We start from the raw sequence: 21,589 nt of genomic DNA on the forward strand, positions 1-21,589 counted from the left end.
TATATATTTAAACATGTATCTTTATATATCATTCCACCAGGCAGTCTGATCAAACCTCACATGCCTTGCATATGCAAGTCATTCCAACCTGACAGCACTAGCTGCATGACCGTTCACCTACAATATGCACACTTCACGTCCAAATCCAAGAAACCAAAACTCAGCAGCATCTCATAACTACATAGCTTTCATAGCCATCAGGAGTCGTGTACGACGAGTAGGTAAGTACAGATAGAATTTTCCATTTGACTTGTACAAAAAGAATCCCATCTAACCCATCCCACAGACCCCTCGAGGCTGTTTTTGTCTTTGAACGCCAGTATATGATTGTCCCAATCCAGCTGGTCATGATGCATTCAAAATCGCTGATTCTTCCACACAAAATATTCGAAGAATGAAGAAAGGTAAACATAGAAATGGGGAAGCTAGATACACCATCCCTATCCTTCCCTCCCTTCCATCCCCTCAAAAGGGTAAAGTAATTCCACAAGAAAATAAGTCTAAAGAATAAGAAATAAAAGTTATGTGAGCTCTGACCACCCGACTCCGCCTAAGATTTACAGATACCATCTCTTGTCAGCGTACCCGGTCGCGCTAGCAATGGGCGCAGTGCCCGTAGCCTTGGCCTTGGAAATGAAACCCGAGGAGGGCAAGACGCTGGAGCACTTCTTCTTGGTGCTGGTGGCCGCGGTGCCGTTTCCGTAGGGAGCGGAGGTCGAGAGGACGGGGAGGACGGTCGCGGTGGAGAGAATGGTGACTTCGCTGGCAGAGGAGGAGGCGGCGAGGTTGTTTCCTTCGGCGGAGCTGATGGCTCCTGATGAGCCGGATCCGGTACCTGCTGCGGCCGCTGCGGTCTCGGTCTGGAATTACGTTAGAGGTTGTTTGGTGGTTCGGTGGAAAGGGGTACTTACGACTGTGACAGTGGACATAGCGACTGTGACGGTGACGGGGACACAGCCTGAGGCACCGGCGGCTCCGGAAGCAGCTCCAAGAGCAGCTGTTCCTGAAGCACCAGCGGCTCCTGAGGCTGAAGCTGGGACAACAGTCACGTAGCGGGTAGAGGTAGATGTACCAGTGAGGGTAGTGGTGACATCGGTTGAAGTACCAGCCTCACCCTCAACTGCGCTAACGGAAGCACCAGCAGCACCAGATGCAGGAAGAGTGGCGTAGACAGTAGCGGTCTGGGTGTGCTTAATGGTGGTGGTAACGACTGTTGTGCTGGTTCCTGAGCCAAGAGTGTAGGTCAAGACCACGCTCTCGGATCCGCTGTTTGAACCAGTAGCTTGAGATCCCGAAGCACCAGTTCCTATGGGAACGGATGGAGAGGTAACAGCAGCGGCAGTTGATGAAGCAACTCCGAGGGCAGAGCTTTGTGCACCAACGGCACCAGTTCCAAAAGGAGCAGACGAAGAGGTTGTTGATGCAACACCAGCAGCTGTGCTTGAAGCAGCAACGGCTGATGAGTATGAGGAGAGGATGGAGGAGCTGGCTGATTCGGCCTCGGCAACAGGGCAGACAGTCTATATATAAAATTAGTTCAGTCTTGGCAGTATTAATATATAAAGCTTACAGTGAAGACCTCAATAGTGTCAGTGACAACCATCTCGCTGGTAGACTCCGATGCGCGAGCTGGGCAATCAGTAATGGAGGCAGCGCAAGAGGTAATCGTGTGGACAGAGGTAGCGAAAACGGTCAAAGTAGTTTGAGGAGCCGTGGTGTTGTATTGGCGGCGGTGGTGGAAATGTTGAGGGACATGCTGATGGGCGGAGGCCAAAGCCGCGAAGAGGGCCACAGATGCAACAGTGAACTGCATTTTGATATGTATTGGGACGAGCAGGTTCTTCCTTAAGTTTCCTCAGCAGTCAATGCTTCTCTAACAATGATATTTCCGTTCGTGTAGGGGTCGTAAAGACTGGTTCGTGAAGCGAGTGAGCAGATTTGGACAGTTGGGTATAATGAGCGAAAGTCGATTCCGCAATGATATCTCTCGTAAAGAATGACTGAAGTTTGAAAATGAAAGTAAATCTCTTGCAATGAACGACCGTAAGGACTGTAGTGGTCAAGACAAATCTTGGTAGAGAGAAGAGAGGAGAGGAAGCAGTCAGGAGCGGGAAGGGGAGGACAAAAGGGAAGCGCGGATTGCACTGGCAAGGATACCAGAGACTAGAACAGGATTCGTTCTCACAAAGCAGGGCTACGTCCATGATGCTTGTCTAAAAGAGGGCCTTTGATCTCGCCATGCTTGGCCATCCGATGTGTTGAGGGGACGGCGAGAGGCTGTGAGCAGAGGGGCCGTGAGGGCAACTAGGCTCACTGGGTTCTCTGCGCAAACTAAGATTGATTAGGGGGCTCGCTTGAGAGATATTTCAGGGACAAGGGGATCTGGGGGCGCAGTTTTGCGTGTTGATTGGCGTTGGATCCCCGTCGTGGCCCGGCGTCGATGCGCGAGATCGTCAGGTACGAGATGTTTTCAGGCCTGTGGTTGGCTCAGCTACGCCTCTCGAGTGGTGAAACGCGATGGGATGAACTCTGCATCCAAACAAAATCGACTTGTGCGACGCACCGCCGTGCATAAGGAGAACTCGCTCAACGCAAGGTACCGAGTGCACAGCGTCCTCGTCATGGCAACTTCCTGCTGCGTAGGATTTCTTTTTCCGAGAGATGACAGTAAAGTACAGTCGTGGTGAATAATTCGTAAGACTCAATTTCATTAAGATCAGCCCCCACTGCACCACGACTGCGAGGTGACGACGCGGAGATGATGGGGGACCAGCAGATATCTTTGGTCTGTTGGTCTGTTGGTCCAACGCCGCACCCGAGTGCCGTTAATGGACCCTGTAGGTTGTGTCTGGATAGGCAAAAACTGGTATCGTGGTGCATAAGGAGAGCACAACTAGGCAAGAGACAGTCAAGCGCTGCGATTAGGTCCCGAAAAAGATCTCCCCTGAAAAGATTTGACACGGGGAGCTGGGGATGGTGGATGGTGGATGGTCCTTCGGGTTCCTCCTCGGTCGGTCATGAAATTCCTGATGCCAAGAAACTCTGAAGATAAAGATGGTCGAAGGACCGAAGCTTGAAAGATGTGATGGGTCTCTTCTCAAATGTCTCTCGCACAACTCTTCTGCCGAAGCTCATGATCTGAGAGTGCGTCGGGGACCGCCCACAGAGTGGATAAGTTGAAACACCGTTTCCTGCAAGGAGAGAAACATCCTTCATTGGCTCAAAGCTCAGCGCTCCAAGCCAAGCTTTGTGAACCCCTGAGAAGGTCGGAAGGCGTTTATCGAAGGCCGTTTCTCTGGGAGCAACAAAGACCACGCTTCTCCAGCCCTCGGGAAGTCGCATGGCCAGCTGGCCTTGAGGATGATGATGATGATGCCAGCAAGAGTCTCGTCACAGCACTGCACAGCAACGCTTGACATGACTTTGCAACCGGGAACTTTCCGTCCCGATTCCACAGAAACGGTGGGTGAGAGGGGACGGAATCCTTCGCACCCATTCCAGAAGCTGATAACGAACCCAACCCATCTATCTCATCTCTCGATATTGCAGAGCCCCTCCTAATATCAAAACTTGCCGCCTTCACTCGTCTCTCCCAGGTCGACCGTCGCTTGTAACCAGGACATGGCCACCATCAGCGTTTCGCATTAACACAAAATGCTGAGGCCAAGTTGATTAATGTCCGCAATCCTGGAAGGGGGCAACGTTAAAGTTGTCCCGCGGTTTCGAAACCCCCATAGCATTTCCGATGATCCTCGTCCCGTACCAGGTCTGGTTTACTGTGCTGCGGACGTTGAAGATTTTTGAAGCAAAAATTGCTGGTTCTGGACGCTTCCAACGAGAAGGCTCCAAGGTCGGTTTATGCAAATTCCGAGCCAGCGCGACAGGATAAGATCAAGCGTCGTGATGAAGACTGGAAGAGTCGTTAAGAGTGGCAAGACGTTTGTTTTGTATGTAAAATCTTGCTCGGGAAAAGGCCGCTGCAGAGATGTTCCATTTATTTGTTGGGTGATGTAAAAGTTTCGTTTGAACTCTCAAGATCATCAGCAATTTTCCCTCCATAAGGTCACCAGATCATTAATCACGACTACTTTGATCTATTCCACCCTCATTTCTCCTCCCTCTGATATTATTTCTAAGCTACCTTCACGATCACTCATCTTGCAGCCACCTCACCAGTTTGTAGGGTATACTAGGTCACGTGTCAACTCTTTTCAAGATCTGGTACGCCTTTTAGGTGCAGGATGTTAAGTTGATGCATACTGCACCAATGTTTCTGACACTTTAAACTCTATTTTTGGATTCCCAGAAATGAGATACCCCGCCGCTAGTGTACAGCTTGTCCTGCAAATGAATATAAACCAAGTCAGAATAGCATCAACAAGACCCCTTGCATGCCTTCCACTCGTTTTTAGCTTCTCCAATACAATGCTTCTTTTTTTGTGCCCTTGAAAACACGCTCTTGAACTTTCCTTTCCGGTTAGTAGTCCTTCTGTTGTTTCCGGATTTATGCTCTCACGAACATACTTCATCCCCTCGATATTTCACCTTGGATGTAAATACAAACTGGTACCCGTTTGTGTCGTTGGATGAAGTTTGGTAACCCATCTTACTAGCTGTAAGAACCTCCTGATCCATCTTTCGCCTGTTGTGTGATTCATATATCCATATCTCTTGTCCTCTTCTCGTCTCGACTACATTGTACCTCCGGGTATTCAGCTACATACCATCTACCCAATATAAGCGGAGACTGCATCTGTTGATCTTATGGTGTCTCACACATCACCGTTTCGTTATTCATCCATCTCTCGCCTCTTACCCGTTCCTGACGATGCTGGAAAAGTGTTGAAGATGCTAAGTTACGGTACACATGTCACGATATAAGTGAGTTTCTCGTTGCGAGAAGTCTAAGAATGATGAATGTCACATAGAGTAAACAGACCAATTAGAACGTACAACTCATTATCCTGACTTGTCAGAGACACTCACACCAAGAAGTAAGCGGTCCTCGCCCTGTTGTTGCGTGGATCATGTCTCTCTACCTTTTCTTTACCTCTAATGAGAGCCTCTACACCAATCCACCCCAAGGCTGTTAGCGCCGGCCAAACCTTTTTCCTCTCTTATTCCAAGCAGCTCAGAGACCTCCTCAACAACAACCCCATACAAAATAAATCCTGCAATATGATTGGCCAAACACCTCTTAGCGCCGAAATTTGCTCTCTGCTTAACTTTTGGAAAAATTGGAAAAGAGCATCGTTGAGTTTTGAGAAACATCTCATTTTGCGATGTGCAACAAAAATTTTTAGCTTCAGAGCTAAAAATAACCTTAAAACCTTAAATTGTAGATGTGAAAGTGAGGTGCTTGAGACGTACTTTGTGACCAGTTTTAGGACGGGGAAGAGGCATTTCTTCGCGTTGGATATGTTTGCTGCTTTGTTCTAGACTAGATGATGTATGTCTTCATATTACTGTTCATGATATTGGTTTGGTGAGCTGGAATGGGTACAAGATCGTGCATTTGGGTTATATTGCACGTGAGTTGGATTGTCATTCTACAGATGCTTGAAGTTTGGCCCCGGTATCGACCGCGAAAGTAGTAGAGGAAGACGAGAGAATGCGTGAGAGGATGGTTCAGCTATTCAAGTTATCTAGAGCCAAGTGAATAAGTTGTTGAGGAAGTCATGTTGCGGGCAACGCGCAAATTGCGCAAACCGCGCACATCGCGCAAAATGCGCCCCATACTACTCAGAAAACTTGCACTCAAAAGACGCATTGGGAACAGAAGTGTCACAACAAGCAACGCACTGACTGTATGACTTTGATATTGTGGTTGTAATTGCCTCTCGCCAGAAGGTCAATTGAACACAAGTAGTTGTGGATTGGTTCCAAGGTTGCATTTATGCTTGTTTGGAAGTCTATTCTGTTGGGACTTTATTCACTACTCACTCGTCATGTGCTCAGGAAAGAGTCTTGTCATCAATTTCAAGGATTTTGAATAATCTTAGTGCCATTTGTGTTGCTGTGTTATCTTTGATATTCGCTGAGAGGGGAGAGGAAATACAGAGACTCGCTAATGTTGAGACCTTTTTGTAAAGTTGAAAGTGAATTCCGAGAACTTGAGATCTTCTGTACTTCGTGAACGGCACCTGCCATGTAAGCCAATGGGCTAGATGTTCTGTTTGGTGCCGAACTTCCGATATTTCATTCGCAGAATATAATGTCACGTCAAATCTATTTAGATATGCGAAAATGTAAAGGGGCAATACCGATAAAGCGATATGTATGGGTATGTGAGACGGTGTCAGAATACCTACCGCCCGTTCTTGATGCAGACTTGTCGTGGATGTAGCTGTAAGTGTCAAGGTCAGGATGTCAGAAATTGAATCCTGGGTAGGCAACTTTTGTTGCATGCAGGCCACGCTAAACTTCAAGTTATGGCAAAGCTTCTCGCTCCTTTTATTCCACGTTTACCGGAGCTGGGTAAAACTCTTGATCAGCCCTAAGTGACTCTATGGCTTCGGATAATTCAAGAGCTGGCGCTTCTATGTTGCCCTACACGTCAGTATCTCTTGCAATACTCTAGATAGAGTATTCGAAAACATTGTGAAATCTTGCTGTCCAGATCAGAGTGTCGGATATACTCCGACATGAATGGATCAAAGCAGGGACCTACCACATCCCTGAATCAAATTGACAAATATATTCGTTGTGATATATTACGGCATGCTAAGAGGCGAATTCAGCAAATGAACTGATGAAGAAATGTTCCATGGTGTTTGTTCAGCAGGTCAAAAAGGAGAGATATACCAAATTGTGAAAAGTGACGTGATATACAAGTACAGAAAAATTGAGGTCGCAAAACACAATGCCTCATAAACCAAGAAGCATTGGGCTGTTCGCCAGAACCAGATGTTATGACGCGAATTCCTTTTTCATAAATACAAGATTACTTTACATCGCTTCCATCTCTCCATGCCGTACATTCACCTCTCTTCCCCTACCGCTAACCCTTAGCGCCTTCCCTAACCTCTACATAAATTCAAATAAGCAAAACCCCACCATCGACAACCGCCAGCACAAGCCGCGTAAGTCCCCTCTACTTCTAATTCAATTTTCAATTCAATTCTAACATCATTCTAGCACTACCGCATACGCACACCAACACAGGGCTCGGGGAAACCCGCCCCTGTACGATCGGACAATCTCGCGCGATTGGGCGCTCCGCACACTCAGAGGGTAACCCGTTAGAAGCTGCACTATTACGCACACGGGATAAGAAAAGCCCGGGATGTGCGCGAGCGTTTTGCTTAAATTTTCTACGAAAATCTTTTGTATTGATTTTTTGGTGCCCATTTTAAGCGAGGTTGAGGATGAAGCGTTGAGAACACTTGAAATTTCAGGTATGTTATTGTGACCTGGGCAGATTGATATGAGTATAGCTTAAAGCTCAAGATAACTGGTCTTGTGTGGCTAGGTTCTTTTTCTTCTTTTATTATCTGAAATCTTAAAGTCACAGCAAAGTACCTCCGGAAAGTTGGGGTTTTGGCTAAGCGAGCACCAATACCCTCGCCTCGTAGTTGGATATATTTATAAGTACTTTCACTAACAATGACATTAAAGTGTGCTTTCCTTTATAGATCCTCAGAAGTCAGCCAGTGGCGTGAAGAGGTGTAAGCTGCAGAGTCTACGGCGTCTGTTGTCCCAAGCACTCCACCGTCGTCCCCAAGCATCCCACAATCATACCTCAACCAAGACTTGCAACACCTACCTTGATTATTGTAATCATTACAATTAAAATGATACTCGGCGGAGTTTGGGTTGTACAGAGCACAAACGAATATGAAGACTAGATTTATGCTGTGTCTAGTCTCGATCTCGTGGTTCGATATAAGAGCCTTTGAGGATTATATCAAAAAGCCTGAACATATTGAAAAATCCTCATAAAGCTCATGGGCGTCTCATAAAGACTCATAAGAAAACCTCTCTCCACTCTATAGATGCATATAGATTGCGGGTTATTTTCTTGGATTAAGAGGTAGCCGGCCGCACTCGGTTTTTGATTGCTCATGTTCATGGACGGAGATCGCGCTTGTAAGTAGACTGTCTGCATTCGTCTCTGTTGTCGAATGAGTATTGGCGTACAGTAATTAAGTTGACAATAATTGTAATTACATTGACAAGAAGAGAGATTGTCTTGAGTCCTTAGAGATGCCTGCCAAAGTCAAGCGCATGTGGCGGCTCTGACGGACCCCTTTCTATCTCGCTAAGATCTCCAGTGGCTGGCAACACAAGTGGATTACCCTCTCAAACCTCAACCTCTTCAGAATCTCGAGTCATGAGCACACCGCGCAGTCAATACTTTCCGACCCAATATACTTATGTTTCCTACCTCTGCTACTAGGAACAATCCAGTTGATTGAAGTCGGTCAGAAGCACGTGATGACTAAATGCCGACACCCGGCGTTTGAAAATCCTCGGGGCGAAATGGCGGTGCTTCACATCCTACCTTCACTCTCAACCAGACGGCGGAATTAGGATTATTTCTACCCAACACCGAGTCAAGTTATTGCTTATGCTTGCGCAAACTCGTGGCATGCATTGACACGCCGAAACGTTCGGCAATCTGTCAGAGAGCGAGGGACCATCAATTTCCTGGGGCGAAAGATGCACCCAGTAGTCGAACCACGACTTCCGATCTCTACAGCGCGACAACATCCCGAACTTGCCCTCTCGATCATGTTCCAAGAACAGGATTCTCAAAATATCATCCCAGATGCTGTCGCGGCGCGGCTGGTGATAGACCACTTGTTTGCGTTGGCGAGGGTTTTCGAGTGAGCCTCATCGAGGGTATATCCCAGTGAAGTTCTCGTATATTAGGCTCACTACCCCTGAGAACAACCTCAACCTCGTTTCACCATTCCGTTCGCATACTGTCTCACCCATCTTTCGGATTTGACATTTGGTTCGACGTCATAATTCTGCTTATTTCTGGAGTTCGCATGTCCGTGCCATTTTTCGTGATCTTCTAGATGTCGGGCTGGACCATTAGGTACATCGTGTATCCATGATACACGTTGCCTTGCATTGATTTGCGCCGGGGTAGTCCCTCGCATTCTTCGTTGTCGGTATCCATCTCGCCCGCCATTCGCAATCGATTGCTGATAGTTTGCTTTTTCCTTTATCATGCAAATTATACGTTCCTCAGCTTAGACAAGCGAACCCAGAATATCTGAAATGGATGAGGCCTGGAATACGTATGTGGCTGGACAGTACCTTCGATACCAGGGAAGCGGGGCTCAGTCATGGCTGGGAGATATTAATCTTGAGATGACAGAGGGTGGAAGAGGAAAGGAGAGCAGTGGTGAAACGGCTATATTACTTTCGACACATCCCATCTATACATTTCACCGTCTTAACATAATACATCTCACACAAATTTCTGTTCAGCCGCAACAACGACGAGTCCTACGAAGGACCCTATCACCACGGAGCACGCTCTACGCCGCCGTCCATCCAATACTTGGATTCCACCACCACTTTTGCTTCCGCATTTCCAAGTCATGATGCCGGGAGAAGGTGCAAGCGAGCTGTCTCAGCACTATGGCAGCAAGACCGCAGACGGAGAGCTCGTAAGGCGACCAAATTCTCCGATAATACCTCAGTCACCCAGTCGGGCATATCAACCACGTCTCGCCTACTCCCCAGAACGTACACCCATCAACGACCAGTATACCACAGCCGATCCAGACAGTTTTCGAGGAGCAGGATTGAGACGAAGACCAAGTGGTGCAGTCCCAGGACGAAGTCAGTCTCAAGGGGAGTACGACAGAGAGCGTCTAAGTTTCACTGGGGATAGTGGCTCAAGACGACCTCTGAGATCTCGCGATGATGGATACTACCGAGAAGATGATCGTGGATACAGACGAGATAACTACGATGGCCATCCAGATTCATATGAACGGTCAAGGCCACCACGTTCCTACCGTAATGTCGACACCTATGACAGAGCTCCGGGCTCAGCATCAAAACCATACTTCGAAGAGTCCAGGACGGACCGAGATTTGGAAAGAGGAGAATGGAGTTCGGAAAGAAAGAGAATCAGTGACGACGACAGCATCGATGGATATAACTACGACCAACAGAAAGGTTCAGGCCGGGCGACGATTGACTTCAAGAATCTCAGTCCTCAGGAGAAAGCGGAAGTGTTGAGACTTCCATGGACGCAATGGATGAACAGCAACTTTAAGAATCGTAAGTCTCTTGTTAGTCTTGAGCATTTGGTATTGTACACAATTAATATGGATCAGATTTCGTAGCTACCATTGGAGAATTTGTCGGCACGACAATGTTCCTATTCTTCGCCTTTGCTGGTACTCAAGTAGCCAATATTCAATCAACTGCTTCTAACGACTCTTCTTCTACCAGCGGTTCAACATCCGGAGGTGCAACAGGTTTCAACGTCTCTGTCTACCTGTACATCTCCATTATCTTCGGTTTCTCACTCATGGTCAATGTTTGGATTTTCTTCCGTATCTCGGGAGGACTGTTCAATCCTGCCGTCACCCTGGGAATGGTATTGGTTGGAGCACTACCCATCATCAGAGCACTGTGTCTTTTCTTCGCTCAGATTGCTGGCGGCATTGCAGCTTCAGCTATGGTATTGGGACTATTCCCAACTCCGCTTAATGTCAGAACTACACTGGCTGGTGGTGCTAGTCTGGTACAAGGTGTCTTCATTGAAGCTATCCTAACAGCAGAATTGGTCTTCACCATCTTCATGTTGGCGAAGGAGAAGCACAAGGCTACCTTCATTGCTCCAGTTGGCATTGGCCTAGCACTGTTCATCGCTGAGATGGTGGGTGTGTACTATACCGGCGGTTCGCTCAATCCTGCACGAAGTTTTGGACCTTGTGTTGTGACAGGCGTCTTTGACCACGATCATTGGATCTACTGTAAGTCCTCTCTATTCCTGCCGTCTTATATCGTACTAACATGTATCAGGGGTTGGTCCAATCGTCGGCACATTCATCGCTGTATTCTTCTACAAGTTTATCAAAATGCTTGAGTACGAGATGGCAAACCCAGGTCAAGATGGAGACGCGGGGAATGACCCCACGAAGAACATGGAGAAGCGTGCGGAGGTCATGCAGAGAAGAGAGACTAGACGAGGAGGTCGTCCTTTGAGCAGACACTCCCACTAATATCGGAAAGAATAGATGGGTTTCACGGACATATAGGAGGAGAAGCACCTGACTGAGGGTTTTGATGACAGATCTACGTTTATGATTCCACGTATTATGATAATGGTCGTTTCTTTGACTTGGAGCTTAATCAGCAGGTATGTCGGGAGTTGAATTATGTGTTATGTGTTATGATTTTGCTATATGCCTCGCTCTTGACAAGCAATACGAAAGCAAGATATCAACCTTTCCACACGCAAACCTTGATGTGAGACAAGCAACTGTAACCGCTCCAAACCAATGCATGATCATCGTAACCCATGAAGCCAGGTCTTAGCAACCATATTAAGTCTCACTCACAAGATACCCGGAATGATCGCCTTCCTTCCCGCAACCTTTTCCTTGCCAAATCTCTCAATGTACCACTTCTTCCCCGAGACAGCCCTCGGCAACATCGTAGCAATCTCATTCAACAGAAAGTTCCGTGCAGGCACACAGCCACTTCCAGCCATGAGCCAGAATCCACCCCACTCAATCCACTCGCAAAGATAATGCGGGTAGAGAATCCACCAGAATAACCCATTCTGAGGAATCATGTATACCTTATCCACGCCCTTATCCTTTCCTTTACCCTTTCCAGTACTTTGTTCAGCCTCTTGAGCTCTCTGTTTCTGCTTTCTCGCTGCTGATCGACGGATTTCTCGGAGCTCGTCGTCGTGGAAAATGTTGGCCGCGAAGCCCAGAGCCCAGATCATTAATCCTAATTCCATTCTGCCGCCTGCTTTGAAGTTCATTTGGTGGTTTGTCCAATCCTTTCGAGTCGTGGGACCATAGCCACCTAACCAGCCACCGATTGAAAGGCCGTTCGTGACTTGGAATGCGATGGCAAAAAGCCAGACGAGTATGTGGATTGGGGACATTGATGGATTGAGGATGGGACAGAGAATGGCGCGGTAGAGATAATGTATGACCTGTCCTTGGGTATCAGCTCCATCAAAATGTTCGTAACAAGATGAGAACTCACAAACATCCCACCCATAGCCTTATTCTCCCACGGCAGAGCCGAAAGACCAGCTTGACCCGGCAGCGTATTCATAACGTAGAGCATCGTAAGGAAGCCCGGAATCTCCATGGTCAACCACGCAATCTTGCCAGGAATATTGAAAACACTCTTCCCCGACGTCTTTCCTGCGCCATACCAAGAAATTCCCCATTGCAGAGCCGCAAGCTACATTTATCAGCTCACGTCTCCTCTTTCACTAGAAATACACACCATGGGAAAGAATTGGAATCCCCAAACCACCAACTCCCAATTATCCTTCGAAGGAGGCAACCAATCTTGAACAATCGCCATGATTTGATTCGTAATATCTGAATTTACACTCGCAGAACGAGAAACAATTGTCTTGCAAACGTGGCTGGAGAAATAGCTTCAATGTCGTCACCTCAAAGTCTAAAACATCGAAACGCCGATTCCCGCAAGCCTTCCGTCAGCCTTGCATGAAACCCCTCCACTTCTGTCAGCCTCGCGTTTCCATCTCCCATCAACATACCAACAATCCCGGATACTCGATTATCCTGGCGACAATCAATATCCCTCAACCAAACAATGAACAGCCCTCTGGATCCAAAACCAACAATGCAAGCCCTCCGCGCCACCCTGCCAGCTCTAACCACGACCCTGCATCACTTCGCGTCCTCTACTTCAACCTTCCAACTCCTCAAAACTATCTCCGCTACTCCTCCTCCACCTCCACCAAAGACCCTGTATATCCTAGATTCCTCCTTCAGTATGTAAATCCCCCCTTTCCGAGAGCCACTCACGCACAAGTCTCTATCAAAACCACAAACTAATCCATTCCCATCCCCAGACCCCCCAACCCTCGCACACCTCCACCTTTTAACCAGCGCCCTCCTCCCTTCCCCCCAACCCGTCACGCCTCCCAAACGCGTCCTCCTCCTCCTCTCCACCCAAAACGCCGACAAAGCCCCCAAACCCGCATCCTTCGAACACCGCCTCGTCATGATGGAGCTCTTCGCCCGAGATCTCCTCTTCACCCTCCCTAAACCCCAAACCTCTACCTCAAACGAGCAACAAATCGCCATCGACATCGGCATCACCAAACTCCCCTACTTCCACTCCAAATCCGCTTCCATCGAAGAATCCGGCGTCTACCCGCCAGAAACAACGCAAATCCACCTCCTGGGCTACGATACCTTGATCCGGTTGCTGGATACGAAATACTACCCCCCGGAGCACAGTCTGTCTGTGCTAGAGCCGTTTTTGGCGAAGCATAGATTACGGGTTACGTATCGGGGCGGGGAGAGAGGGGTGCAGGATGCGTATTTGAAGACGCTGGGGGATGGGGGGAGGGAGGACGAGGGTGGGAAGAGGGAGTGGGTGGAGGAGGGGAGGATTGTGTTGGTTCATGGAATTGGGGATGGGGAGGGAGAGGGAGAGGGAGATGGGGTTAGTAGTACGAGGGTTAGGGGGGCTGTTAGGGGGGGAAGGAGGGAGGAGTTGGGGCGGTTGGTTACGGTGGGGGTTAGGGAGTGGGTTTTGGGGGAGGGGTTGTATTTGGATGGTGAGTGATTGGGTAGGTGTTGTTTTGTGAGGAGCATGATGTTTAGAAGAGTATATCCTCGTAAAAAGCCTCATAATTCGATGTAAACCCAAATAAACGATTCTCTCCCCATCAAGTCCGGAAACCTCAAAGTTGTCTGATGTCCTAGTAATTCAAAAGATAGCTTCCCAACTGGACAGAGTTAAGACTCTCTAAAATCAGCACTCGTGCAACTTTCTACAAAAAGTTGCCATCGAGGGATCCATGGCTTTTATGACGAAAGTCCTCGCTGGCCAAGCTAAGATTCCTAGTCTTGCGGAATTGGATACTCTCAAAACATGATTTGTCTTCTATGTGAAGGCCAGTATATTGGCTTAATTTACATCTCCCTTCCGCATTAGAAATTATTACGTTTTCTTGAACTACTGTTCTTGGTGATGAATGTCTAAGGAAGCTGCATTATTACGTTGGTAGAAAAAGCAGGTCCATGGTTATTTAATCTAATAAGGATGGAAGTCTACCCTTCACTAACAGAAAACCTTTCTCCGTCTAGGAGGCATATCTATATTCCATAATCGAGAATTGGTTGTCCAAACTCCAGCGTCCACCACGAACGTACTCCGACCCTGTAAGCCAGTCGATAACCATACCACATATTGATACGTCAGTTATCAATTAACTTCCCATGCATCCTCAACGGCTTTCAAGACTTTCACCTTCTCCACCTCCGAAACATGGTCATCGGTACTCTTTCGCAGAATCATTGAACCAAAACTCTTCCTCTTCCTGTTATTAGACTTGTGTCCATCGAAGTCTCTCCCGTTCCAAGTTCTGAAATTATCTTTCTTGCTTTTCCCTTTCCCGCTGCTCTTCATTTGAGTAGCTTCTTTCCACTTCTGATGTGCAGTCTCGGGATGGGTAATGCTGTCTTTGTAGGACATTGGATTAGCAATACTACCTGTAGATGCTCCTGGACTTTCAACAAATGTCCCATACCCACTCATTTCGGAGGTACCATCTCCTCTACCAAACATCATCATCAGATCGTCCAACTCTTCGTCTTTGGCCTTTTCATGAGCTACCATCTCTTCTTCCTTGTGACGTGCATTCATCTCCTCAGCTGTTAGTAATGTAATTGGCAAAATTTCCAATTCCGGATACTCCAACTGGTTTGCAATAGTCAAGCTACCTCTCCTTCCACTGGTATGGTAAGCTTGGCGTTGAGATGTGTCAACTTTATATGCTTTGTGTCGAACTCGTTCTTTGACCTTGTGTCTGAGCCCTTTCAGATTAGGGTCATCAATAACGGAATGGTGGCCTTCATCGTCATGCTCGAGGCACCAGACTATTTCTCCATCCTCCTCGTGGCCTAGAACGGCAAAGTCTTTTACTTCAACCTTATGGGTAGCCCCAGCACTAATACTTCGTTCGCTGCGAGTATGACTTGGATATCGTGACCATGTTGCAGGATATCTCTTGTCGGGACCTGCGGGTTTAGTCTTGTGAACGATATTTCTGCTTTTGGCTTGTGCTCTTGCAGCAGTAGCAGCCATTTCCTCTTCCCAAGAGTCCATGACCAACTCTTTCACCGCTATCCGTTCCTGGAATCGTTCATTGTACTCTTCAGCAGCACTCTTGTGATGATTGACTTGAACTTGTTTTTTCTTACTTTTTCCTAATTGCGTGAAGTTACCAAAGACGCTTCTCGGCAATTCGTCCTCGATGGTACTTTTCTTTCTAGATGCATTGCTGCTCCTTTTTCTAGGCAGCTGCAAGTTATTTCCAACCTCATGGGCTTTCTCATCTGCTGTCTTTTTCAATACGTTGCCCCATACATTGACAGCTTCATCGTCCATAAGAGGACTAAAAGGACTCAGAAGAGCGGCTGTTTGAGGAGTAGGAGTTTTCAATTGATGAGGATCGAATTTCGGTACGGGAATGTCCAAAAGTTCCTCCAGTTTGGCGCCATCATAAGTTCTGATAGCGAGTTTTGTAAGTTTGGAAACAGTTGAAGATCTGCGATGTTGAGGTGTTGAACTTTCTCCTGTCTCGCTGCTGAATTCTTCTCGAAACTTGCTTGATACTGGTGTACTCGACGCTCGTCGAGCTTCCACTGACGCGAATCTAGTCTGCACTACACTGAGCTCAGCTTCTCGTTCACGAAAAGACGACGTCTCAGATGCAAGGAGCGAGCTATCGTCGACATTGGAGCGGTGAGGAAATCTCATCAAAGGGATTGTAAGACTGGTTGAAGAAAGATTGGCTGTAGGTGTTGTAAGCAAATTAAGATGTGACTCCAAGGAAACTAATTCTATCAACATTCTGTCAGCCACTGCTTGCTCAATTTCAGGAGGTGGTCCCTCACCTTGGTACTCAGCTGCTCCAATCTTATTCTTGCTTCCCGACAGCAGGGAGAAGAGGTTAAAGCGGGAGCTTTGTCGTGAAGCCTGAGGGCTATTATCACCTGAAGGATAGACGGACGATCCTTCGCAGCTTACGACTTGGCCCCAAGATTGAGGAATACGCTCACTCAACGGTGCTGAATCAGTCGTATTGCGCATAAAACGAGAACGTTCCGTGTGAATTTGCGTCGACTCACTACGGTTAGAAGTGTAACGTTGACGTGAACCATTGCTTGGTAGTTGAGGAGAGGAAGTGGAATTCTGAAGACCTCTTGATGCCAGTCTTTGTGAGATCCCCATTTCATGAAGGTGTATGGTTGCAGAGCCATCACCTCCACCATCGACACCCCCAAAGTCTTGTTCAGAGTAAGTCTCAGAACGCGATCCTAGGGAGTCTGGAATACCCGTCTCATCTGAACTTATGATCACTTGAGAAGACAGTCTCAATCCAGGACTGTGGAGGCTTCGACCAGGAGGAGAACTGGGTCTCAATTGAGCGGGGTCTAGTGTGACAGGAATAATGTGGCCTAGGCTAAGTTTGCGAAGATTGTCACCACGGTTGTCTGTTGCAAATGAGAGCCTCCAAGACGATCGAGCAGGAAGTGCAATACTTGGTAGTCGAGTAGGTTGTATTGTTGGCTGTGGTGGCATCGGCGGAATGCAACTGCTTTTGCGAGACGGAACGTAAATTTGCAACTCAGTGTTCTTGACTTCCCACTCCGCAAAGTATGGCGAGCTGTACCTTCTGGAAAGGGTTCTGCCTGATGTGTTTGAATTGACTCTTGTGATACTCGACTCAGGATTTGACCATCTTCTTGGAGTGAAGGTTGTAGTAGAGCCTTCAGTAAGATATGCTTCATGGAATGGATCGCTGCGCCTTGTCCATGTCAGTGTTGGGCCAAGTGCAAATCACAGGGACTTACATTTCAAGTGGTGAGAGGTGTGGAAAAGATAGCCTGGGCAAGGGCAATGCAGGAGGCGTTAAGAGCGGCAGTGGAACGAATGTGCCAGGAGTCCATGGAGAATGGCTCTTCTTTGCTGTAGGTGGTGGTGTGGGAGCGACAAAGATAGCTTCAGACGAGATCGACTTCGCATCGTCATCAAAGTGTCCCTCGTGGCTCAGTTCTTCCTGAATTCTCTTCTGTCTGATCCGTCTTAGCTCTGCTCTGCGTTCGACTTCTTCCTCACTCGTTCCAATACTAGATCTTGAATGACGCTTGTTGAGTGCAGACTCCCGTGATAAGTGTTTCTTGAGCTTTCGAGTAACAGCTATCAAAGTATTGGAGCTCTTCTTAGGTTTGACCTTGACAGAATCCTTATCTGATTCCGAGTCATCTTCAAGCGCCAGCATTTCCCGGAACACAGCGGTCCCTTTGTGACGAACGCCCTGCATCTGCTCTGCTCCGTTTGAAGCTTCCTCCTCGAAGATTGCTCGCAGCTCCGAAGGCTGGATCGTTTTCCAAGTCGGGATATGATCTTTTGACAACATTCGAATGCCAGGCTTAGGCCTCGCAGTAGCAGGCGCTGGTCGGGAAGGCTCGCCATCTGGGGATGGGGGATTCCGACTGATGCAGCAGCTCGCAGAAGCATTGAAAGTACAAGAAGAATTCTTCATTGTGAAGGTTGTCATTCTAAAATATGATTTTGAACGCCACGTGCGAGGTTCGGAGGCATCACATCATCTTGAAAATGCAGCTCTGGAGCTGGAAAAGGGCAAACAGTGGAAGAACAGACAAAATGCAGCTTACCTACCTATGCGAGGAGAAGGTGCATTCTCCACGAGAAGGGAAAGAGCGACCTCCGAGTTTGAACATCCTCACAAACCAAGAACGCACTCCCCGTCATAACATTCTCTTCACACAACACCAACTTCTCTTTATGATCGCACTTCAATTGACTGGAAGAGACGCAAACCACTTGCGCTGGCTACATTTTCAAACAAGCCATCATCGTCGCCTTGGACTCACAGCTATGGCGTCGTTGCCAGGCTCCTCGAATGAAAATGGATCACGTCTCGAAGACTTTGCTCGTCGAGAGTCACGGATACGACAATCCCAGCATGTATTATTTAGGTCATTCTTGACATGGTCTTTGCATTTTAAATCGAGTTGAACGAACGGAAACTCAAGATCAGTAATGAGATCTTGATGAACAGACCGATGAGGTTTGTTTTTCTCTCTGGCTATCACGACGCAATTCAACTTTTGCCAGACTGATACATCATAGAATTCGAAAAGAGGCGTTATTTGTCCTCGGCCGAAAGAAGAAGGTCGAAGCAGATTTTCATGGAGCCTCCCGAGTCTTTGCCCCTGAGAGTCCGCCAAATGTCACTGACAATCAAACAAGACCCATCGATTCCAGTCTTGACTTGAGGCGAACATCTGATGAGAAAAGGAAATGCCATGCTACGGCTTTTATCGGCATTTCCGTCTGCTCAAGAGAAAAATTTGATACTTATCTCGTAACGGAGACGCAAGCCCGTTGAGAAAAAAAAAAGGAGCAGAGATCATGGAATTCCGACAATAGGAGAATTGGAGCGAGCCTCCCTATCACGCACGTAAGAAAGAACAAAAAAGCACTGCACCGCGTTCATCTTATGTGTCATCGACAACCCCGTCTCCTTCCTTTTCCTCACAAGCACGTGCGGTCAACGGCCAGGCCGGCCGGGCCAGCGATGCTAAGATAGGCAAGATATCTTGAGCTTCGCATCGGCGCGTTTGGTGTTTCGGATAGTTTTTCCCAATATTGTATTTCTTTTGCTTTGACACACCGTCCGATTTCGGTTCTGGTGAGATCCGACTCAGGAAGGAAAGTCGCATTCTGGGGATGAGATTCCGAGAGGGAAGAGGAGAGGAGAGCAGGATGCTTTGACGGCGGCGATTCCGGTTTGTCCTGTTTGAGTCGGGCTGGATACTACCTAGATACTTTATGGTCGAATCGCGGACGCTGGTGTCACTTCACGATGCACCTCACTTACTTATCGATTCATGGGTTGTTCCTGGGTTGGGCGCTGGATGGGGCAAGGATCCACTTCCCGCGCCACCCAGCAGATTGGGAAATGTTCTAGAAAGACGCCACGTCGACCAATTCCTTCCTCCTTGCATCCTTCCATCCTTCTAGAGTGCTTCCACGCATTTTCCATTCGGGGTCAAGCGGGTCTGACTGCATGACTCCTTGCTGACTGGCTCAACCCAGAAGCGTGGTCTTGGCATGGCGGGATCGTCTCCCCTGCTCCTTCGGAAGGACCACGAGCGGCGGGAAAAATAAACATTGTGATCAATTCATTAATATGGAAGAGCATCCCGGGCGGTGAAGCACGATGAGGTAAGGAAGGAGGAGGCAGAGGATGGAAGAGGAATGGAAGAGGTATGGAATGTGGAACGATCATTCTGGAAGAAGCAGTGGAATGTTCGACGATGCTTCCGTGGTCGCGTGTGCCAAGGCTGAAATTGTCTATCGGTGACTTTTTGGCTTTCATGATTCTCACGAGGTCGTTGCGGCGATCTTGGTCGCATGCAGTTCGGAAGCTGCAGACATGCGAAACCACCTCCAGAGCGTGAGACAAAGGGACTTGGGGAGCCGCGCGCAAACGAGGGACCAGAATAATCATCAATAACACTGTCCAAGCACCAGCACCCAACACGACGAACGCCTATGGTCAAGATCTCGTCTCACCGGTCAGATGCCCCGTATGGAAGTGTTCTTCCCCAGCGGCACAGGCTGTCCCGCTAAATGATGACCCTCTCGACGCTCTCCAATTGTAGAATCATGCGCAAGGCTGTAGGATTCTCGGGTTCCCTCATGTGTCAAGCTGTAGAGAGAGTGGTCGAAGGAAGCGTGAGCGTGAGCGTGAGCACTGAACGGACGATACGGATTTCTCGGTGCTGCTGAAACCCTTATCTCGTCAATAATCTGATGGACTAGGCCCAGGAAGCGAGAGCAAGGACAGGACAGGACAGGACAGGACAGGACAGCGGCTCGATACAACCTCGGCCGCCCACAATCTCCCCCCGCTGATTCGTCCAGCTCAGGAAAAGCTGTTGGGGTCTGCACGGTGTCGCAGGCTCTCGTGACCTGTCAAAGACTCTCCGTTCTCTCTCTCTTCCTCTCTCACTCTCACGCCTGGAGGCCAGCGCCCCTAAAGGCGGCGACACACTCGGATCGGAATTGAATTCGTCTCTCCGGAGATTATTATTGGCGTGCTGATCTGAGATTATGGTTATTGGAGACCGCACCACGTTTTGGCTGACGTTCATCGTCCTCATTGGCTCTTCTGGCCTGTTTCGGGTAAATGATGCAAACGGTGCAGGCAAAAAGTGCGATCGTGTGCGACCACCATGAAGATGAGGGTACGCATTTCTGCTTGCCCGACTCTAACCTTCTGGGCTGTCAAACCCCGTCTGGACATATCATCCACGGCCAGCATCGCATGGCAGCAGATTGATGACGCCCGTCTGGGAGCTAATATCCATCATCTTCCTATCAACATGTGCGAATGACAAGCTTCATGGCTGACAAGTAGTCAACGGTTTTTGGGGTTTGTCATCGGGGTATATTATTCTCACCAGGGGTGCAGACGGAAGATTGAGCTGCTGGGAAGACGTCGAATGCTCTTTGGAACCAGCAACACCACATGGGTCGAGTGATGCATTAGGCTGATCTACAGCTGTATATCCGGAAACGGCACCTTCTTACAAAGGTGTAGTTTTGGGCGGATAGCAGGCATTTTGGGGAAGATGCATATCACGGAGAGACAAGAAAAGAAAGAGAGCCAAATCAGACGCAGTGGATGAATGTCGCGCATGAGGGGATCGGCCAATGTGGTCTATATGAAGAGCTGCGATATGATGCCACGACTCACTTCTGCTGCCGTACTATCGACTGAGTGCCGAGTTACCCCATATGCTGGTCTCATGTTTCTCTGCAACAGCAGGCGAGAGACTCGACTCTAGATGGTACAGCTTAGCATGTACATTCACTTGTGTGGCAACGGAATTATGCACTCAAGTCGCAAACTGAGGCCTTTGATACCTCTGTCCCTCGGCACTTGAGTTTGACAGCGAGAAGGTGGCGACGGCAGATGGGCCTTAAGGGGGGTTTGGGTTCGGTGGTGCTAAAGTCGAAGATCCTCGAGGGCCGAGATAAACTTTTTGGAAGATTCTCCCGAATTACTCAGTTGATCATCCATCATCGACAGCTCGTGCTCTGCCGTGATAAGAACTAATTCGTACGAGGCCAATTGAGAGAGCCGACTGGTTCGAGAGCAGCATTCTTGAGATTGATCGCAATATGGGACGATATATTAGTTCGACCGGTCAGCCAGGGCCCCGCTAAGCCGTACAGCGCAGGCCAGGTACCAGAGTAGAGATCGTGAGGATGTCAATCAATAAGTCGTCAACGAAGATACATAGCGCGTCTTCGGTGATATGGAGTGGGGTGGAGCGGA

General features: G+C 48.2%; 6 protein-coding genes across 6 annotated transcripts; 2 read left to right on the forward strand and 4 right to left on the reverse strand.

The window, feature by feature from the left end:
• Positions 1 to 456: 456 nt before the first annotated feature.
• On the reverse strand, positions 457 to 2,133 carry LY89DRAFT_221518 (uncharacterized protein). The gene is made up of 3 exons (XM_018205946.1): positions 1,571 to 2,133; positions 912 to 1,520; positions 457 to 860 (listed from the first exon to the last, which is right to left on the reverse strand). The coding sequence occupies exons 1-3, from the start codon at positions 1,811 to 1,813 to the stop codon at positions 558 to 560; spliced, it is 1,155 nt and encodes a 384-aa protein (XP_018066434.1). The 5' UTR covers positions 1,814 to 2,133; the 3' UTR covers positions 457 to 557.
• A 7,159-nt stretch (positions 2,134 to 9,292) lies between these two features.
• On the forward strand, positions 9,293 to 11,366 carry LY89DRAFT_221552 (aquaporin-like protein). Its single transcript, XM_018205947.1, has 3 exons — positions 9,293 to 10,248; positions 10,305 to 10,949; positions 10,999 to 11,366. Exons 1-3 carry the CDS (start codon positions 9,558 to 9,560, stop codon positions 11,196 to 11,198), a joined length of 1,536 nt encoding a protein of 511 aa, XP_018066435.1. The 5' UTR covers positions 9,293 to 9,557; the 3' UTR covers positions 11,199 to 11,366.
• LY89DRAFT_709943 (steroid 5 alpha-reductase) lies at positions 11,344 to 12,615 on the reverse strand. The gene is made up of 3 exons (XM_018217793.1): positions 12,451 to 12,615; positions 12,202 to 12,405; positions 11,344 to 12,148 (listed from the first exon to the last, which is right to left on the reverse strand). The coding sequence occupies exons 1-3, from the start codon at positions 12,529 to 12,531 to the stop codon at positions 11,534 to 11,536; spliced, it is 900 nt and encodes a 299-aa protein (XP_018066436.1). The 5' UTR covers positions 12,532 to 12,615; the 3' UTR covers positions 11,344 to 11,533.
• Positions 12,616 to 12,816: 201 nt separating this feature from the next.
• On the forward strand, positions 12,817 to 13,770 carry LY89DRAFT_700043 (Nucleotidylyl transferase; the record flags this gene model as incomplete). The annotated part of the gene is made up of 2 exons (XM_018217097.1): positions 12,817 to 12,967; positions 13,049 to 13,770. 2 exons carry the CDS (start codon positions 12,817 to 12,819, stop codon positions 13,768 to 13,770), a joined length of 873 nt encoding a protein of 290 aa, XP_018066437.1.
• A 677-nt stretch (positions 13,771 to 14,447) lies between these two features.
• Positions 14,448 to 17,953, reverse strand: LY89DRAFT_221629 (uncharacterized protein). Its single transcript, XM_018205949.1, has 4 exons — positions 17,067 to 17,953; positions 16,107 to 17,020; positions 14,738 to 16,052; positions 14,448 to 14,669 (listed from the first exon to the last, which is right to left on the reverse strand). The coding sequence occupies exons 1-4, from the start codon at positions 17,771 to 17,773 to the stop codon at positions 14,579 to 14,581; spliced, it is 3,027 nt and encodes a 1,008-aa protein (XP_018066438.1). The 5' UTR covers positions 17,774 to 17,953; the 3' UTR covers positions 14,448 to 14,578.
• A 1,173-nt stretch (positions 17,954 to 19,126) lies between these two features.
• LY89DRAFT_221591 (uncharacterized protein) lies at positions 19,127 to 19,908 on the reverse strand. The gene has a single exon (XM_018205948.1). The coding sequence runs from the start codon at positions 19,751 to 19,753 to the stop codon at positions 19,292 to 19,294; it is 462 nt and encodes a 153-aa protein (XP_018066439.1). The 5' UTR covers positions 19,754 to 19,908; the 3' UTR covers positions 19,127 to 19,291.
• Between the last annotated feature and the right edge of the window lie 1,681 nt (positions 19,909 to 21,589).

The sequence above is a fragment of the Mollisia scopiformis genome (assembly GCF_001500285.1).
Source record: "Mollisia scopiformis unplaced genomic scaffold LY89scaffold_22, whole genome shotgun sequence".
Classification (NCBI taxonomy): Eukaryota; Fungi; Ascomycota; class Leotiomycetes; order Helotiales; family Mollisiaceae; genus Mollisia; species Mollisia scopiformis.

What these genes read in the sequence shown, in the direction of transcription:
- LY89DRAFT_221591 (XM_018205948.1), bottom strand. Translation starts at nt 19,753, where the DNA reads ATGATTATTCTGGTCCCTCGTTTGCGCGCGGCTCCCCAAGTCCCTTTG.
- LY89DRAFT_221518 (XM_018205946.1), bottom strand. Translation starts at nt 1,813, where the DNA reads ATGCAGTTCACTGTTGCATCTGTGGCCCTCTTCGCGGCTTTGGCCTCC. An exon ending in ACACTATTGAGGTCTTCACT is followed by an intron (nt 1,521 to 1,570) that starts GTAAGCTTTATA and finishes TTTTATATATAG; the next exon opens with ACTGTCTGCCCTGTTGCCGA. An exon ending in CTATGTCCACTGTCACAGTC is followed by an intron (nt 861 to 911) that starts GTAAGTACCCCT and finishes ACGTAATTCCAG; the next exon opens with ACCGAGACCGCAGCGGCCGC.
- LY89DRAFT_221552 (XM_018205947.1), top strand. Translation starts at nt 9,558, where the DNA reads ATGATGCCGGGAGAAGGTGCAAGCGAGCTGTCTCAGCACTATGGCAGC. An exon ending in GAACAGCAACTTTAAGAATC is followed by an intron (nt 10,249 to 10,304) that starts GTAAGTCTCTTG and finishes AATATGGATCAG; the next exon opens with ATTTCGTAGCTACCATTGGA. An exon ending in CCACGATCATTGGATCTACT is followed by an intron (nt 10,950 to 10,998) that starts GTAAGTCCTCTC and finishes AACATGTATCAG; the next exon opens with GGGTTGGTCCAATCGTCGGC.
- LY89DRAFT_221629 (XM_018205949.1), bottom strand. Translation starts at nt 17,773, where the DNA reads ATGACAACCTTCACAATGAAGAATTCTTCTTGTACTTTCAATGCTTCT. An exon ending in CACCTCTCACCACTTGAAAT is followed by an intron (nt 17,021 to 17,066) that starts GTAAGTCCCTGT and finishes GACATGGACAAG; the next exon opens with GCGCAGCGATCCATTCCATG. An exon ending in TGGAGCAGCTGAGTACCAAG is followed by an intron (nt 16,053 to 16,106) that starts GTGAGGGACCAC and finishes GAATGTTGATAG; the next exon opens with AATTAGTTTCCTTGGAGTCA.
- LY89DRAFT_709943 (XM_018217793.1), bottom strand. Translation starts at nt 12,531, where the DNA reads ATGGCGATTGTTCAAGATTGGTTGCCTCCTTCGAAGGATAATTGGGAG. An exon ending in GATTCCAATTCTTTCCCATG is followed by an intron (nt 12,406 to 12,450) that starts GTGTGTATTTCT and finishes TGATAAATGTAG; the next exon opens with CTTGCGGCTCTGCAATGGGG. An exon ending in AGGCTATGGGTGGGATGTTT is followed by an intron (nt 12,149 to 12,201) that starts GTGAGTTCTCAT and finishes ACCCAAGGACAG; the next exon opens with GTCATACATTATCTCTACCG.